The sequence below is a fragment of the Orycteropus afer genome, unplaced genomic scaffold (genome assembly GCF_000298275.1).
Source record: "Orycteropus afer afer isolate SDZICR_OR568_19922 unplaced genomic scaffold, OryAfe1.0 scaffold00415, whole genome shotgun sequence".
Classification (NCBI taxonomy): Eukaryota; Metazoa; Chordata; class Mammalia; order Tubulidentata; family Orycteropodidae; genus Orycteropus; species Orycteropus afer.
Genome location: NW_006922002.1, coordinates 900071 through 918073, shown reverse-complemented (window position 1 = coordinate 918073; position 18003 = coordinate 900071). Strand labels below are relative to the sequence as shown.

General features: G+C 37.4%; 1 protein-coding gene across 1 annotated transcript in view; it reads right to left on the bottom strand.

Moving 5' to 3' along the window:
• ARHGAP10 (Rho GTPase activating protein 10) overlaps window positions 1–18003 on the bottom strand; it is a 483946-nt gene that overhangs the window by 168780 nt on the left and 297163 nt on the right. The window contains exons 18-19 of the mRNA XM_007953807.1: window positions 9801–9875; window positions 2876–2963 (exon numbers count right to left, since the gene is read on the bottom strand). Coding sequence (XP_007951998.1) covers window positions 2876–2963; window positions 9801–9875 — 163 coding nt within the window. The remainder of the gene's footprint in view (window positions 1–2875; window positions 2964–9800; window positions 9876–18003) is intronic.

Here is an 18003-nt window from a genome sequence, read left to right as displayed (position 1 = left end):
AAAAAAAAAAAAAGTATTGACCCATGTCACTTTAGTTTTGTGTATTTCACTGTACATAAATTATATTTCAATAAAATGCATTAAAAATCAAGACAAAATCAATTATTATAATGAACTATGCAAAGACCTGGGGTTAGAAAATCAAAAGGGAAGAACACACTTAGCATTTCTCAAGCTGAAACAAGTGGAGAAAATACTCATGTCATGAGTTGCAATACCTTAGGGTCTATGGGCAAAATACTGAATTATGCAGGAAACATGAAAAGAAGATGGAAGGAATATAAAGAGTCACTGTACAAAAACGAACCGGTCGATATTCAACTATTTCAGGAGGAATCATATGGTACAGAACCAATGGTACTGAAGGAAAAAGTCCAAGCTGCACTGAAGAAATTGGCAAAAACAAGGCTTCCAGAATTAATGGAATACCCATTGAGGTGTTTCAACAAATGGATGGAGTACTGGAGGTGCTTACTGCCAGAAATGTGGATAGCAGCTAATGACTAAAAAACATCCATATTTGTGCCTTTCCAAAGAAAGGTGATTCCACGGAATGCAATAATTATTAAACAGTATCATTAGTATCACACCCAAGTAAAATTTTGCTAAAAATAATTCAAAAATGGTTGCAGTGGTGCATTGACAGAGAACCACCAGAAATTCAAGTCAGATTCAGTAGAGGGCATGGAATGAGGGATATTGTTCTTGTCACATGGATCTTGGCTCAAGGAAGAGAATACCAGAAAGATGTTTACTTGTGTTTTATTGACTATGCAAAGGCATTTGATTGTGTGGATCATGACAAATTATGGATAACATTGAGAAGAATGGGAATTCCAGAACACTTAATTGTAGTCATGAGGAACCTATACATAGACCAGGAGGCTGTCATTCAAACAGAACAAAGGGATACTGCATGGTTTAAAATCAGGAAGGGAGTGAATCAGGGTTGTATCCTTTCACCACACTTATTCAATCTGCATGCTGAGCAAATAATCCGAGAAGCTGGACAGTATGAAAAAGAATATAGCATCAGAATTGGAGGAATATTCCTTAGCAACCTGAGATATGCAGATTATACAACCTTGTTTGCTGAAAGTGAGGATGACTTGATGCACTTACTGATGAAGATCAAAGACTACAGTCTTCAGTATGCATTACACCTCAACCTAAAGATAACAAAAATCCTCACAACCTACCAGTAAGCAACATCATGATAAATGGAGAATGGACTGAAGTTGTCAACAATTTCATTTTCCGTGGATCCACAATCAGCACCAATGGAAGCAGCAGTCAAGAAATCAGATATCATATTGCTTTGGATAAATCTGCTGTGAAAGACCCCTTTAAAATGGTAAGGAGCAAAGATGCATTTTGAAGACTAAGGTGGACCTAGCCCAAGCCTTGATATTTTATATCACCTCATATGCATGTGAAAGCTGGACAATGAATAAGGAAAACTGAAAATGAGTTGATATATTTGAAAATTATGAGCTTTTAGTGAAGAACACTAAAAGTACTATGGAGTGCTAGAGAAGAACTAACAAATCTGTCCTGAAGAAGTGTACCCAGAATGCTCCTTGAAAGCAAAAATGGCCAGACTTCATCTCACCTACTTTAGTCATGTTGTCTGAAGGCGCCAGTCCCTGGAGAAACATAGCATGCTTAGTAAAGAAGAGGGTCAGCAAAAAAGGGGAAGACCTGCAATGAGACGGATTGACACAGTGGCTGCAATGATGGACTCATGCATAGCAAGGATTGTGAGGATGGCACAGAACCAAGCAGTGTTTCGTTCTGCTGTACACAGGGTCTCTATGAATTGGAGCCAACTCAGTGGCATCTAACAACAACAAGACATGTAACATATGTAAATTTATTCCAGTGTTCTCATTGGAACCTAAATAATATGTACCTGAAATAGAACCCTGTATGTTGGTTCCAAAGAACCAACCCTGGGGAAGCAATGCAGCAGAGAAAAAATTATCTGCCAGAAAAAAAAATCAAAGTCCTCTACTGAACTACAGTGTGGAAATTAGTCTTCATTTTTTTTTTAATTTCATTCTTTACTTTTTTTTTTCTACTCTCTGTATACATAGGGAGCTTTAGTGGTGTAGTGCATAAGGCACTTGACTGCTAACCAGAAGGCTGGTGGTTCAAACCCACCAGCCACTCCTCAGAAGGAAGGTTGGGCAATCTATCTCTATAGTGATACTGCCTCAGAAACCCAAAGAGGGGTCGCTATGAGTTGGATTTGACTCGAGGGCAAGTGCATTGCATTCGTTTTTGCTACATACCTATTGTCTATCTAACCCCAAGATTTTTCTCATTAATATCTTTATTTATTTTTAATAAATGGTAATTACTCATAAAAAAGTTGAACTTTTTCTAACTCTAGTCCTAGATGTTTTCTATAATGAATGTAAAACTTTAGTTTATCGTTTAAGTTCTTCAAGTAAACTTCAAAAAGCTTTGCATTTGATGAATTATCATCTTAAATCTCTCAATTCAAATGGTTTAAACTTAAACTAAAATAATTCTTCACTTAGCCTAGAACTCAGTAAAAGATTGTATAGAATTCAATAAATATCCTTGTTTTTCATCATTGTTTCATACTGTTCAATTTCTAACAGTCATGTCTGTAATAGACATCGATTTCAAGACCCAAGTTTATTTAAATGTCATCAAAGATCTGTTGCTATTTCCCTAAAAATTAATGTTCATCAGTTTCAGGGGCACTATTAGACACCTCACAAATTCTGTTCTTTTCATAGGGTTTTAACTTAAACATTGATATTTACATATAGAGTCAGCATCAATATTATGCTAGATATCTAAACAATCTACTCTTTTCTTCTATTAGTAAGAGGTGGCTTACCTCAAATACTGTTTTAGGGCACTCGTTATTGTCTTTACTTCCCAATCAATGGAATTCTCCAGGTCCACCTCATTGCATGTTTTTACATCTAGTGAGCAAGCAAGAAGGAAAAAACAATTAAAACCTTGAACATTCAAAAGTACTCAAGTGGGTCACAAAGCTCCTATTTTAAAATGGCTAAAGCACAAATAATTAGCCCTTTAGCGTAGTGCCTAAGGCACTTGACTGCTAACCAGAAGGCTGGCGGTTCAAACCCATCAGCCACTCCTCGGAAGGAAGATGGGGCAATCTACTTCCATAGGGATACTGCCTCAGAAACCCAAGGAGGGGTCACTATGAGTGGGGTCCAACTGGAAGGCACATAACAACAACAACAACATGGCTTCATACAAGAGCATTATATATAATTTCATATACTACTATAAGCCATGTGCTATTATTCGACATTTCCAATACGTTCTGAAAATCTGCAGTAGAGAACAGAGCAAAAGGACAAACATTGAGCTTGAAGCAGGGGAAAATTGAACATGGTACAGCATTTCAACATCCACAACTTCTATTCATGTATGGCTGTTATCATCATCATTATAGATATTATTATGATGATCATGAAAAGTATCTGTTCAGCATGTGGCACTTTCAGCTCATGTGTGTATTTTAACTTGTTTTGGGTGTGTTAATGCTACCACACTTTGTTAAGTATGGGGAAAATAGGGCAACACCATTAATGATAAAATGATTACTAGAATGCCAACAAGTCAGTGGATGAAAAGAAGCTTGGTCCCACACTTCTACTTCTAAGCTCTATATTCTTTCTGAAGATTACATCAGAAATATAACCATACATAACAAATTTACAAGGTCATTTACGGGTTACCTTTCACATTACCAGTATAATTTATACACTCATCCAGGAAATATTTATTGGAAACATCTGCACAAAACTTCTAAAATAGACCCTAAGTTAAAGTAGCTTTCTTTATCCTAAAAATGTGTCAATGACATGTTTCTTATAAATGTCTTTTCAAATAGCTGATAAGCTCTAAAGAAAAAGGCAGATGTGGCCCTACACACACATACACACACACAGACAAGGAGGTAGGGCAATAAAGGAGATAATAAATTCTGGAGAGGAAAAAGCAATCCTGGCTGAAATAAAAGTAAAGCAGGAAAAGTAAAAACTCTGAGTATGGCAGCATCTTTGAGCTTTAATACTGGGCTACTAGACACAGATATGGCATGGCAACAGGAAGGAGTACAGCAGCATCACTTAAATCTTTACACCAACCCTGAATAACCAGGCCATGCCATGTAAGTGAGTTCCAACCTATCTGAGCATAAAGCCTCCATCTGAAAGGTGAGGTAAGGTAAATGTCTCACAGAACTATTGAGGACATCAGGACAAATCAGGAATGTGTACAGATTTCATAAATGGTCAAAAAGAATGGGTTATCATCAATGATTCACTACGAAGTGTATGGACTCACTGTTGGTATCTTCTCAAAGGGAAAAGGCAGTAAATGGATTATGATCAGTGGTATTATTATAGATTAGATTATGCCTCCCCCACCCCAGAAAAAAGTAAGTTTTAGAATCCTAACTCCTATACGGGCAGATACAATTTTGCTTGGAAACAGGTTTTCCTTGTTACGTTAATTACATTAGATCTGAGTAAAGTGGGTTCTAAATCTAATCATTTCTAAGTTATAAAAAAGAACAGATTAGACACAGACACCCATTCAGGAATCAAGAAAATGCCAAAAATGACCTCTAAGGAAGGAAATGACACAGCTGAGATCTTGATTTGGACTGTTAGCCTCTAGAACTGTGAGAAAATTAATTTCTTTTCTTTAAACTCATCCATATGTTGTATTTCTATTATAGCAGCACCAAGAAACTAAGATAGATATCAGACAATAAGTAAAATAGCCTGATTTCCTATAGTCCTATCATGCAAAGGAAAAAACAAAAGATGCATGAAAAATAATTTATTTCTCCTTCACTTTAGAATGACATAGCAACTAAGACCAAAAATACAAGTTGTTCAAGTTTTTTTTCCTTCTTATATTTCTCTGTATAGTGAAGGAAACATCCTTTTAGTATTTCCTATTTAAACACACTAAAAAGAAAAACATGTCCAAATGAGACCACCACATTAAGTCACGTACATCACTTAAAAGTTTTAGGTTTGGGCAGGAGGAAGGACAGATGACAACTCAATGCTATTCTCAAATACTTTGAAAATACAGTAAAACAGGAAGTGATGGTTATTTTACAGCCATAACATCATACATATGAAGTCAATTACTCAAAGGCCTGGAGACTTTTTAAAGCACTTCAACATTTCTTGACTATAGAACTGGCAGCAATATGCAATAAACTACAACAATGGCAATTGACACTGATTAAATTTTGATCAGTTCCTACAATTCAGAATTCATTTGTTACTGAGCTTGTCAGACAAGCCACAGATACATTCAAAAATTCAAATTAAGCACCCTGATTAAAGGTGCAATCCTTTATAACTAGGACTAAATAATTCTGTTCTAAAGGCTTTGCCAACCAATTACTTCTGTAACTGAATATTCTCTCTCTCATTAAATAAATTATTTAAATCTCATTTTAAAATACAAGTCAGATAACATTTTCAATCAACTTGCTACCAGCAAATCACCATTTTAAAATCCAAGGGGGGTTCTAAAGGAAATTTTTTATTTTCATCTTTCTACCAAATTATCATTCTGTATTTTGAGAACCATATTCTCCCTATGGAAAAATAAGCCATCCTTCTGACTTCATGGAATAAAAAGCAGCTGTCACATCAGAAGCTAATGACTACACAATGTCTATGTTTTAATCCTCTATTAAATTTTCACTGTTTCCAAATAACTTGATCATCCTTGGCAGTCCTTTACAATCAGTGATGCTTTGGGACTAGGTAGAATTTGTTAATAATTTATTTGGGATTTAAATTTGGGATGGTTCATTCAGGATATACGTTCCATTATAAATGAGATAGAAATGTTACTTCTTTTCTCACAAACACCTCATGGATTAGTTAAAAACCTAAACGAACATGTAAAGACTCAGACAGTTGGTTCATATTTAGATAAATGCTTCATACTTCTAATCAGTGCCTCTTTTTATGAAACTGTTTATTTTCTGTCCAACCTAAACGCAAAGTGCTATTTTATGTAGCTGCTAGCACCCTACCATACATTGACTTAGTTAATTCTTTCTCCAATCTATCTGGCAAAGCTGTCCTACAAATAAAACCAAAGGGAGTAATATTTTAAAATAAAACTCTTCTAAATTATGTTGGTTACTTCTTGTTTTCTGGTAGCATAGTGCCTAAGGCATTTGACTGCTAACCAGAAGGCTGGCGGTTCAAACCCACCAGCCACTCCTTGGAAGGAAGGTTGGGCAATCTACCTTCATAGTTCTACTGCCTCGGAAACCCAAGGAGGGGTCACTATGAGTCGGGTTCGACTCGACAGCAGTAGGTTTGGTTTTTTTGGTATTTTTGTTTTCTATAGCTCTATGTCTAAAAATAAATAGATAAAATCATCCAGCCCTTTTTGCAAACTAGATTTTGAAATAACAGCCAAATTCAACCAGGCTAAACAAGCTACTACCACATTTTCTCACATTTCCCCTCTCCTATTGTGATATTTTCATTCCAAAGGGAGAAAGAAGGAGGAATGACATTTCTAACTCTATCAGTTCTAGTCTACCATAACAACTGTGATTAGTCTTTCACACTCTCACCTCATTTACTAAAAAAACCATGACTCACCCAAAGACAACTGATCTGAAATTGCTCCTTGCCTTCTCCAACTGCTCCAAATTTCTATTAAAAAACTGTCTTACCAGACTGTATGTGCCCTCTGTTAGACTAGATAGCAAAGGGGAAGGAAAGGAAAATGATCAGTAAATGAAAAATAGGTAACTGCTCAATGGGCATTTTCTTTGAAGAACTTATGAAGCTTTGGCCCAAGGAAAGAAAGGGTAGGAGGTCAATGGGAATTGAGCAGATTGCTGCTGCCTTCTGCTCTAGGACAGAAGGACACTCCAAAGAGAAGCATCACAATACCAGGAGAGGAAAGCAACTGCCCACTACCTCACCTGGCCTGGATGAGTATAAATGACTTCTCTACTTAGAGAACATTCTATGGTCAGCTACCAAACTATTTCACCTTGACTAGGATAGTGGGGGAGAAGGAGAAGAGGGAAGGGGAAATAAGGAACAATCACATTTTTTTCTATTTTAATCTTAAGTATTGAAGGGGAAAAATATACCAAAAAAGAAGACAAGCAAAGAAGACATTCAAGAATGAAGCACTCCCCCACTCTTTAGAAAATCATCACATGCTTTTTACATATGAGTAATTACAGAACATTTTAAATATTTAAGACAAATATAAAAACATTTTATGTAAAAATGGCGGTAATAATAAAGAGGCAATGCCAAAGTAAGTTAATTAGCTTTTACCTTAATCTCAGGGAATGACAGAGAACTAAAAAGCCTTTGAACTTTTTCTTACTTACAGACAATTTTTAATTTCTACAGAGCAAAAACGCATTACAAACAAAAATGTGCTCTGGAAAAATTCAAACTTGAAATAAAAATATAACCTGGATAAGCAATAATTTTTAAAAAATAACTGCCTAGTACCATAAATGGGCAAAATCATTAGAATTAATTTACTTAGGGGAAAATAAAATAGCACTAATTGGTTTAAATAAGCATTGTTAAAATTTTGCCAGATCCACCCAATCTTTCTTTCCTCTTTAAGATATACAACCTTAAAACAATGCAGAGAGGTGGGAAAACCCGGAGAGAAAGAATACCCATGGGAGAGCGTATACATGACTATTCAGAATTCTAAAATCCTTTTTTTGGAAGAAGCATACATTATTTTAATTTGAACATTTAATAAAGGTCAAAGAAAAGGAACATTGTGAGCAAATCTTGAATTGACCAGGAAATAGTGAATCAATCTATTCAGAGCTAAAGTTTGTGCTGGTAACCTTATAGTACACGAAAATTATATGAATGCTAACAAAAATCCTAAGTGTGTGACTTACCATGTTAAAGTCATACTAAGGGATATCTCTAGATTAGTTAAGACAGTTTATATTATGTAGCCCTTCTAAATGAATTACTTAATGAGGAAATAACAATTCACTATCTTTCCCTTGCGTCAATTCTCTAACTTCCTCTGTTTACAGGATGGTATTACTGAAAATGATAGCATTTCCCTTGCCAGCAACTTGAATGAGGCCATGTCACTCCTGTGCTCATGAAAAGTAAAACAGTTTTCCAGGTCATAAATTTTTGAGGGTTTAGACATTTAAAAAAACACCTTGCAAGCTAAGAACTATCATGGGATGTTTCCCAGGAGCAGAGGAAACCACCCTCTGAGTTAAGGGACACAAAGCAGGTTGGATTGTATGAAATTAGGAACAAATTTTGAGACAGCTTAACACTTCAGGGTGACCACAGAGACATGCTTGTTCGAGCTTTTCTTGAACATGTACAAGAATAAAATAAAAATGATGCCAGGATCCTTATGACTGATTTACTGCTGAAGTGTGCCTTTTGGCCAAAATCTTCCATTCTGATACCAACAGAGTTTTCCAGTTCAAATGATTATAACACCATGTTGGAAATGAGAGAAGTGTTTCTAATTTTACAATTAAGTAAAAGCAGATGCTGTAGTCCCATTAAACTCTTCCAGCTGCTACTGAACTACTGGCAACCTGAATCTATTTAATTTGGAGACCACTAATGGTATAAAGGAAAATTTGACTGCCAAAATTGCACACCCAAGTTAAGCCAGAGAGAAAGAAAATGAAAACAGCTCCTGAAGGCGAATGTATTCTAATAAAGCTCTCCAACTGATGATGGTCAATTTTTTCTATAGTTAATAGGAGGGGTGGGGGTGTTGCTTATTAAACCTTTAATTCAAAAATAGCTAAACAATCAACCCTACCTGTAACACATCCTTTGATTTTATGCATCTGGGTTTGTTTCCTGAAAACGAGTCTTTATTGCAATGCTTTAAGATGCAGACAGGTTTAAATGCATTGACAGCATACCAGAGGGCATTGTTAATATTGATTAATTAAAGTGAGATATCAAATAAATTAATATTTAGCAAGGTCATAATGACAGACTGGTTTGACATTAACCATGGGCCCTTGAGTCTGATGAATGATCATCATTCCTCAAAAGGCTGCCTGCTTTGGGGTGGAGGAGGGAGGAGGGAAATGGAACGTCTTACAGGTGGCACTGAACTGACAGCAGTGTGTAATGTAAAAGCGCTTTGTCATTCACATAATGTCTGGGGTAATAAAACAAATTCATTTTCTGGCTTCCTATAGTCTGCAATGCCAAAGAACACTGTGTTATCAGCACAGATGGAGCATGCATGGTTCTGGAGAAGAGCCTGGTGCAAACTACAAACAAGCCACTCTGAATATCAATGAATCGCTGAGAATCAGACCCTTGCTGTCAAATGATAGTTTTGAAAGCTCCATAAAAATGAGCAAGTCCCATTGGTCTTGTCCAACCAAATGTACTGTCAGGACTCTGGACAGACATTTTGGGAGCCATGCAAATCTCAGAGGGCTGACTGCTGCTTTCCCAGGAGAAGTAAGCAGGAGATGTTCACCTATGAGATGCATTTTTTTTTTTCCTTTCATTTCTTAATAAGTGAAGTAGTGGATAATCAGTGGTGATGCATGCATTAATACTCCTCTGAGTCAGCTAGATCTCTCTGCTCAGGAGAAAACTGATTCAGGCAGCAGGAGAAAAGGATGGATTCATAAGTATGCTACATATTACTATGAAATATTAAGCTGGGAAGTCAATGCACTTAAACAAATAATGCATGGAAAAATGATGAGAAAAGAGGCATACCCATCAACATACTCAGAAGTCTCTGGACCTTTGAACTCACCCCCACAACTCTGTACAATCCTTGGTCATTTATACCTATTGGAAGAGACAAAATGTTAGCAGCAAAATACAATGTTAAAAGTTGTCACCAAATAGTCACATTCAGAATCTTTGCTAACTTACAATTCTTGTGCATCTTTGTTGATGATTAAAAAAAAAAAGCTTTTGTCTGACAAAAGCAAGTGTTTACCAACTTGTCTTATCAGCTTTGTGGTCATGAGTTGTGGATGGAAAATAATACCATAAAACAATATTGCACATGGACAAAAAGTAATATGAGTCAACATTAATGAAATAAGTTAAGTACTACTTATAGATACATTGAAATGTATACCAATGCAGTTTGTAAAGATTCATACAAATTTACAAATTTATTACATTTACTTAATGTTAATATTTTTCTGGAGCTCTGGTGGTATAGTGCCTAAGGCATTAGACTGAGAACCAGAAGACTGCTGGTTCAAACCCACCAGCCACTCCTCAGAAGGAAGGTTGGGCAATCTACTTCCATAGTAATACCACCTTGGAAACCCAAGGAGAGGTCGCTATGAGTCAGATCAAATTTAATGGCAGTGAGTTTGGGTTTTTTTGTTTTTATTTTTTTGGTTTTTGATATTTTTCTAAGAAAAGTTTCAACCTTTTAAAAATAATATGGTAATGATTAATAGAAAGAAATCACTGTTTGGATCATTCTTGAAGACCATGGAAATTCAGTCAAAGCCAATGCAAAACCCATTTCTTTTTAAAAGATGCCATATGCCCTGTCCAGTGAGGAGCTCTGAAACTTCAAATGAATATCACTGCAAACTCTCCGTCAAAATGAACCAAATCACTGTTACATCTGTCTGAACAGACCTAAAACACAGTGTTCCTGAGTACAGTAACCCAATGCCATTAAGTTGATTCCAAGTCATGGTGTCCCATATGCAGAGTAGAACTGCTCCATAGGGTTTTCTTGGGTGTAATCTTTAAAGAAGAAGATTGTCAGTACTTTCTTCTGTGGTGCAGCTGGATAGGTTCAAACCAACAACCTTTAGATTAGCAGACAACCATTTGCACCACCCAGGGACTTCTGAATAGAATACGTAAGAAATAAAAGCAATTGGGGAGAAAAATACTTTTCAAACATAACTTAGTATATTGAACAAATGACCCTGTTTGGATTCTGATTTGAACAAACCAATTGTAAAAGAAAAATTTTTAAGCAATCAAGAAATTTTGAGTGTGACAGCAAGATTATGTAAGAAAATGCCCGTATTTTTAAAAGTTGCATACTAAAAAATGTAGGGGTGAAAGTAAACTATCTTAAGTATGCTTTATGAGGGAGGAAGGGATAAATGAAGCAAATGTGGCATGATCTTGATCACTGTTGAATCTGATTGGTAAAATATGAGAGTTCATTATACTACTGTCTGCTTTTCTTATGTTTGAAATTCCTCATAATGAAATAATGACTTCTGAAAACTATGACTTATTATCTTTACTTCTCTGAAGAGTTGCAGCTTTCTAGCTGTGTGCTTATTTTCTGCACACACAAACACACAAAAAACGTTAAAGCTTACAAGAACACAACTAGCTGACAGGAAGATGATGCCTCTAATTTCCAAAGTTTCCAAAACAAAACCACCACCACCACCAAAAAAAAAAAAAAAGCCATGGAATTTGCCCAAGGTACTTTACCTACTTTCTCTTTGCCTCCCTCCAAAGGATGATGAAAGGATTGCTAGACAAGAGTCTGAAGAACTGGATGCAAGTCACAGCTCAGGCACTCATTAGCTCTGAGACCTGGGGTGAGGTTTGAACCCTCCCTGCATCTGCATGCTGCTTCTGAGGTCAAGGGCAGCATCCTATGCCCTATGTCATGATGACAGGAAATGAAGTGATACCAACACAAGTGCTATAAATTATAACACACTCTGGTGGTGCAGTGCCTAAGGGCTTGACTGCTAACCAGAAGGCTGGCGGTTCATACCCATCAGTCACTCCTCAGAAGGAAGGTTGGGCAATCTACTTCTGTAGTGATACTGTCTCAGAAACCCAAGGAGGGGTCTCTATGAGTCGGGTCTGACTTGACAGCACATAACAACAACAACAGACAAAAAAGCTTTCATTATTCTTTGCCAAAATGAGTACTTCTTTTGATTTTCTTTTTTGCCTTTTTATTTCTTCCTCCTCACTCAATATTTTTAAGCTTACTAAATGTTCTATTTTTCCTTCTCTTTCAATTACTCAAAAGAGCTCAAAGAACCAGAAGAGCAAAGGCTAGCCCTTCAGTCTATATACATCTACTCAGAATTCACAAGTCTAAAAACATCAGTGGGGCAGAGATACACCTTGCTGACAGGGAATGCTCACTGAGAAAAGAGGAGAAAAATGCAGGTCAGCCCTACCAGGAGCTGGAAAAAAGGAAAAGAAATGGGCAAGCAACACAGAACTCAGAAACCTCTCTGGGGAAATAATTTGGAAAAAGATAATGACAATGGCTACACAACATGAAGAAAGTAATCAGTGTCACTGAACTACAGATGTAGAAGTTGTTGAATTGGCAAATGTTTTCTTGTGTTTATATTTACCACAGTTAAAAAAAAAAAAATTAGAGACCTTTGGAACCTGCTAAAGGAGATAAGGGAGCTCTGGTAGCATAGTGCCTAAGGCACTTGACTGCTAACCAGAAGGCTGGCGGTTCAAATCCACCAGCCACTCCTCGGAAGGAAGATGGGGCAATCTACTTCCATAGTGATACTGCCTCGGAAACCCAAGGAGGGGTCGCTATGAGTCAGGTCTGACTCCATGGCACATAACAACAACAACAACAAAGGAGAAAAGACTGGACCTCATTTCTTCCTTCTCCTAGAGGCTAGAAGGGCATGTCCAGATGGTTTAAAATATCAGAGGATTTTTTTTTCTTTTTTTGCAATGCTACTTTTTTTTAAGAAACCTAAATAGTTTGATCTCAGTGCCAGCTGCCAAAAGAGCAAATCATATTCTGCTGTCACACAAACATACTTCTATGGAGAAAGGCTGAAATATATTGAAGTAGGGGGATGACTAGCCAATAAGCAAGGTAAGCACAGGTTTATTTTTACTTACTTACTAATCTGCAGTGAACAGTAAGCCTGTGCTTACTTTGCTCACTGGGTGCTCCATCCCTTTCAGGGATTGTAAATTTGAAAAGAGACTTTGATTCTGTAGGAAGGTACTCCTGTAGGTGGGGTTGGGAGACAGACAGATGCCGGCATACCTAGAAGCAGAATCTTTGATGTGGAAAAATGTGAGATTATTGACTACAGATTAGTAAGTACCTTGCTTATTGGGTAATCCAACACTGTGGAGAAGTGAAATAAGAATGTGACTTCAGCAATACTCATTCTGTGCTGGTAATTACTGTCAGATAATTGATCAAGTTCAAATTCAACAACTTGAGAGAAGTAAAGTTAATTGCTAATGCACAATGAAAGGTGCAAGGGAGGAATTAATGCTACTCAACATAGCCTTTACTTTTTAAAATATAAAAGTTAAATAAACTAGGCAGCTTGGAAAAAACATGTCAAATACACATACTCCGGTCTTGTAGAATTTCGTTTCTTGTTATACTGTTCTTAAAGGTTCCAGACTAACAAATGAGAATCCAAACATGCATTATATCTATGAGCATACATGTTCCTACAAAAGAAATTAAATAAATTGTTTGAAGACTATAAACCAACATTCCAAGACATATAGGTAGTTTGGGAGCTCTGGTAGCATAGTGGCTAAGGCACTTGACTGCTCACCAGATGGCTGGCGGTTCAAACCCATCAGCCACTCCTCGGAAGGAAGGTTGGGCAATCCTACTTCAGTAGTGATACTGCCTCGGAAACCCAAGGAGGGGTCGCTATGAGTCAGGGCTGACTCGATGGCACATAACAACAACAACAACAACATAGGTAGTTTTATCACATTCTTTCCAGCTTCCCTTTCAAATTATTTTTCTTTCAGCCAAGGGGATAACTATTTGTAATCACAGAATATTAAAATTTTTAAATTATCTTTGATTTCTCTTTCCTGTTACTATGGAACTCTGGTGGTGCAATGGTTAAAGCATTTGGCTGCTAACATAAAGGTCACCAGTTTAAACCAACCACCACTATATGGGAGAAAGATGAGGCAATCTGATTCCGTAAAGATTTATAGCCTTAGCAACCTTGTGGGGCAGTTCTACTCTGTCCTATAGAGTCAGTATGTGTTGGAATCAATATGATGGCAATGGGTTTGGGTTTGAGTTCCTGTTACTTTCCAAGTTCCACAGGTCACTGTCTGCTCTTGCTTCAAACTTCCAACTAATCTCTGCCTCTTCAACAGTCTTGTATTTTATGTACACACATTTACTAAGGAATCCCTGCAGAAAAACAAAGGAGTCCTGCTGGTGCAGTGGTTAAGTGCTTAGCTGCAAATTGAAAAGTCTACAGTTCAAACCCACCAGCCACTCCATAGGAGAAAGATGAGGCAGTCTGTTTCTATAAAAATCTTGGAAACCCTACAGGAGAGTTCTACTCTATCCTATAGGGTCTCTGTGAGCAGGAATCATCTCGACGGCAATGCGTTTTTGGTTTTGCAGAGAAACACATACCCTCTTATTCCATTCTAGACATTATCATTTTTCCTATCTTTGAAGTTTCAAACTACTTTTAATGTCTAAGGTCCCCTCCACCCCTATCCAAAATTCCAAATTCTTCAGCCTAACCAAGAACTTAAGACCATCCATTGGGAACCCTACTTCGTCTAACCAAACTTATTTCAGAGTATTCACCAAAAAAATCCTCATTTAATCAGAGTAGACCACTGACAACGTCACATGAATAACCAAGTTCATTCCCTCTTCTATGCCTATGCTTAGGCTGAAGTCTCCCCTAACAGGAATATTCTCCCCCATCTCCTTTTCATCAGAAGTTTACTCATTCATCAAATATGTGCCAGATTCTATTCTAATTGTCCAAGACTCAACAGTGAAGAAGGTCAAGCCCAATCAAACTTTCAAAATGAGATGAAAACCTCACTTCTTCTGACACAAGCCCACAGTAATATTTTATTTCCTTTTTCTGAATATAACATATAATTAATTCTTTGTACTTTAACACTTGTTTACATTTTAAAACATGCCACAAACTCTTATCTACCATTCCTAAAGTCAAAAGTCTAAATGCTCAACAGGACATAGGGTTATTTAAACTTTATTTTTCCCCACTTACTGTGACTATTCATATTTAACCATGTTATAAGTAATTTCCACACCAAATGTATCTGAAGATGTTAAATAATATATAAGCTTTATATTTTCTTCTTAAATTAAAAAGAAGAAATCTAAATTCTACAACACATCCAGCCTCAGAATTTTCAGATAAAGAATTGTAGACCTGTGCACCTTCCTACATTCTCCCCCAAATACATAGCGATATTACCTGGAAAGAGATTAGGGCAAAGTTGGTTGTTGTTTTAAATAGCTTTCATGTACTTTACATAAAATAGTTGGGCACAGAATACGTGTGGCTAGGAAGATTTGACTTTAAATTAATTTAGAACTATAAATATAGACTGGGCTTGAGGAAAATAGATATTGAAATTAAGAACTGAAATGTAAAGATATAATACCCAAGATACTATAACTTTTTCAGGATATCAACAGTCATGGATTGATATCATTACTACAACACTTTAAATTTTTAACAAAAATATACAATTGGTCAAAGTGATTAGAGGCCCAGAGATTTTCTTTTTTTTTTCCTTTCGCTTATCTTTCAATAAATATGATTGGTTCTGATCAGTAGTAAAGAAAAGATAAGGGCTTCTGGCCAAACAACAGACAGACATATGGGGTGAACATTTATATCAGGTAGATGCAGTCCTTCGAACATGGGAGAACAGAAGGGCAGTGTCTACACAGGGATATCACTTAGAGGGTGGGAGTGCATGAGGGGGAAGGACACAAGTAAGAGGTAAGTATGGAAAGGAAGTGGAAGAGAGATTTACACTGTGGGGAATTGCAGTCAATGTCATGAAATAAAATGTATGAACTGCTGGATGAAAAAGGAATTTGCTCTGTAATATCAATCACAGTAAAAATTAAAAAAAGAAAAAGAAAAGGTAAGGGAGCTCTAGTAGCATAATGCCTAAAGCACTTGACTGCTAACCAGAAGGCTGGCAGTTCAAACCCAGCAGCCACTCCTTGGAAGGAAGTCTGGGCAATCTACTTCCTTAGTGATACTGCCTCGGAAACCCAAGGAGGGGTCACTATGAGTCAGGTCTGACTCAACAGCACATAACAAGTGCTCTCCATTGTGGTAATAAGCAGATGATGACAGCTGTCCATGGGTAAAGTGGGAAGGTGAAATCAAATGTTTCTTACTGCTTACCACCTGCCTCCTCCAATATCCCAGAATGCTGTCATTGAGCATTACCCTGGAATTACCTGGAATTCCTTCTTCCTGGAAGAGAGGTTCAAGTTGTGGGGATGAGTCAAGTTTCATCATCACCTCTGGCCACTTGTTTACCTCTCAGAACCCAAATAATGTTACTGGAGCCAGAGTCCATTCAACAGCAAGCAACACCCAGATGAACCACTGAATGCCAGTGGGAAAACAGAGGCCCTCTGTAGAAACCACTGAACACCAGTGGTAGGAGAAGCAAAAGATAAGAGGCTCTGCTGGTGGGACTGTAAAGTGATACAACCACTGTGGAAATCAGTATGGCAATTCCTTAGAAAGTTGCAAACAGAAATACCATTTGACCCAGCAATCACATTCCTAGGTATATATCCTAAAAGAAGTGAGAGCAAGGACATGTGTGGTGAATTATTTGATGTGGCCCTTCTAGCCATTGTCCTCCATTTTGCGATGTACTGTAAATCCTATCAGCCATGTCTGTTTAAGGTGGTATGGTAGTTAAGGTCATGTATCAACTTGGCTGGGCAGCTGGTACTAGTTATTCCCTGTAATGACTGGCAATGAATTATTCCCTGTAATGTCTGGCAATGAACTCAGTGGTGGAATTTGCCGTGAGCAACTGAGTAGCTGCTTTTAAACTCTTGATTGTTAAAGTCATCCACTTGGGGTATTTCTGTTGAGCGGCACGAAGTAAACAAAACAGGTGAGATGAATCTTGAGTCCCGTTGTGCTGGAGGATATAACTCAAATCACTACCCTTAGCTTCCTTGAGGTAGCTATATATAGGAATCTTTTGGGAAGGTTCACACTCTCTTGCTCTACTTCTGCATTTAGGCTCATTGTCATCTCACCCCTGGATTTGGGACAGCAGCTGTCATCTGATCTGCTGATTTAGGTTCATCAAACCCTGAGAATTGGGAGGATCCTCCAAACCTACTTACAGATGTGGGATTTGCCAGCCTGCCAGCCTCCCAGCATCCATCACCACTATGTGATGATCCCCTGGGTGCCTGTGAGTACTATGAAACATTACAGAGAAATACAGAACCCTAAGACAGGGAGAGATTACTGAGAGGAGGAAGAGAAGCTAGTGTCTGAAATGATGGAGTGGCAGAGTAGTTTGGACATTTGGGACATCTTAAACCTCCACTTCATGGGGACCGGCCTTGTGCTGATATTTCTAAGAGAAACTGTGCAAGCAATATGAATAGATATATGTACATCCATGTTCATCACAGCACTATTCATAATAGCAGAGAGATAGAAACAACCTAGGTGTCCATCAACTGAGGACTAGACAACAAACTATTGTGGTACATGCACACAATGGAATACTATGCAACTCTAAAGAATAACATAGAATCTGCAAAACACCACATAATGTAGATGAACCTGGGGGACATTATGCTGAGTGAAGTAAGTCAATTACAGAAATACATATATTGTATTAGTCTGCTATCTTAAAAAGTCAAGGAAAGATTTATACATAGACGGAAACTTTCTTTTGGTTATCAGGAATGGGAGGGGAGTGGAGGGAAAATGTCTAGATAGATTGAAAGAAAAAGATACACACACACACATATAGGGAGCTCTGGTGGCATAGTGCCTAAGGCATTTGACTGCTAACCAGAAGGCTGGTGGTTCAAACCCACCAACCACTCCTCGGAAGGAAGATTGGACAATCACTTCCATAGAGATACCACCTTGGAAACCCAAGGAAGGGTTGCTATGAGTAGAATCAACTC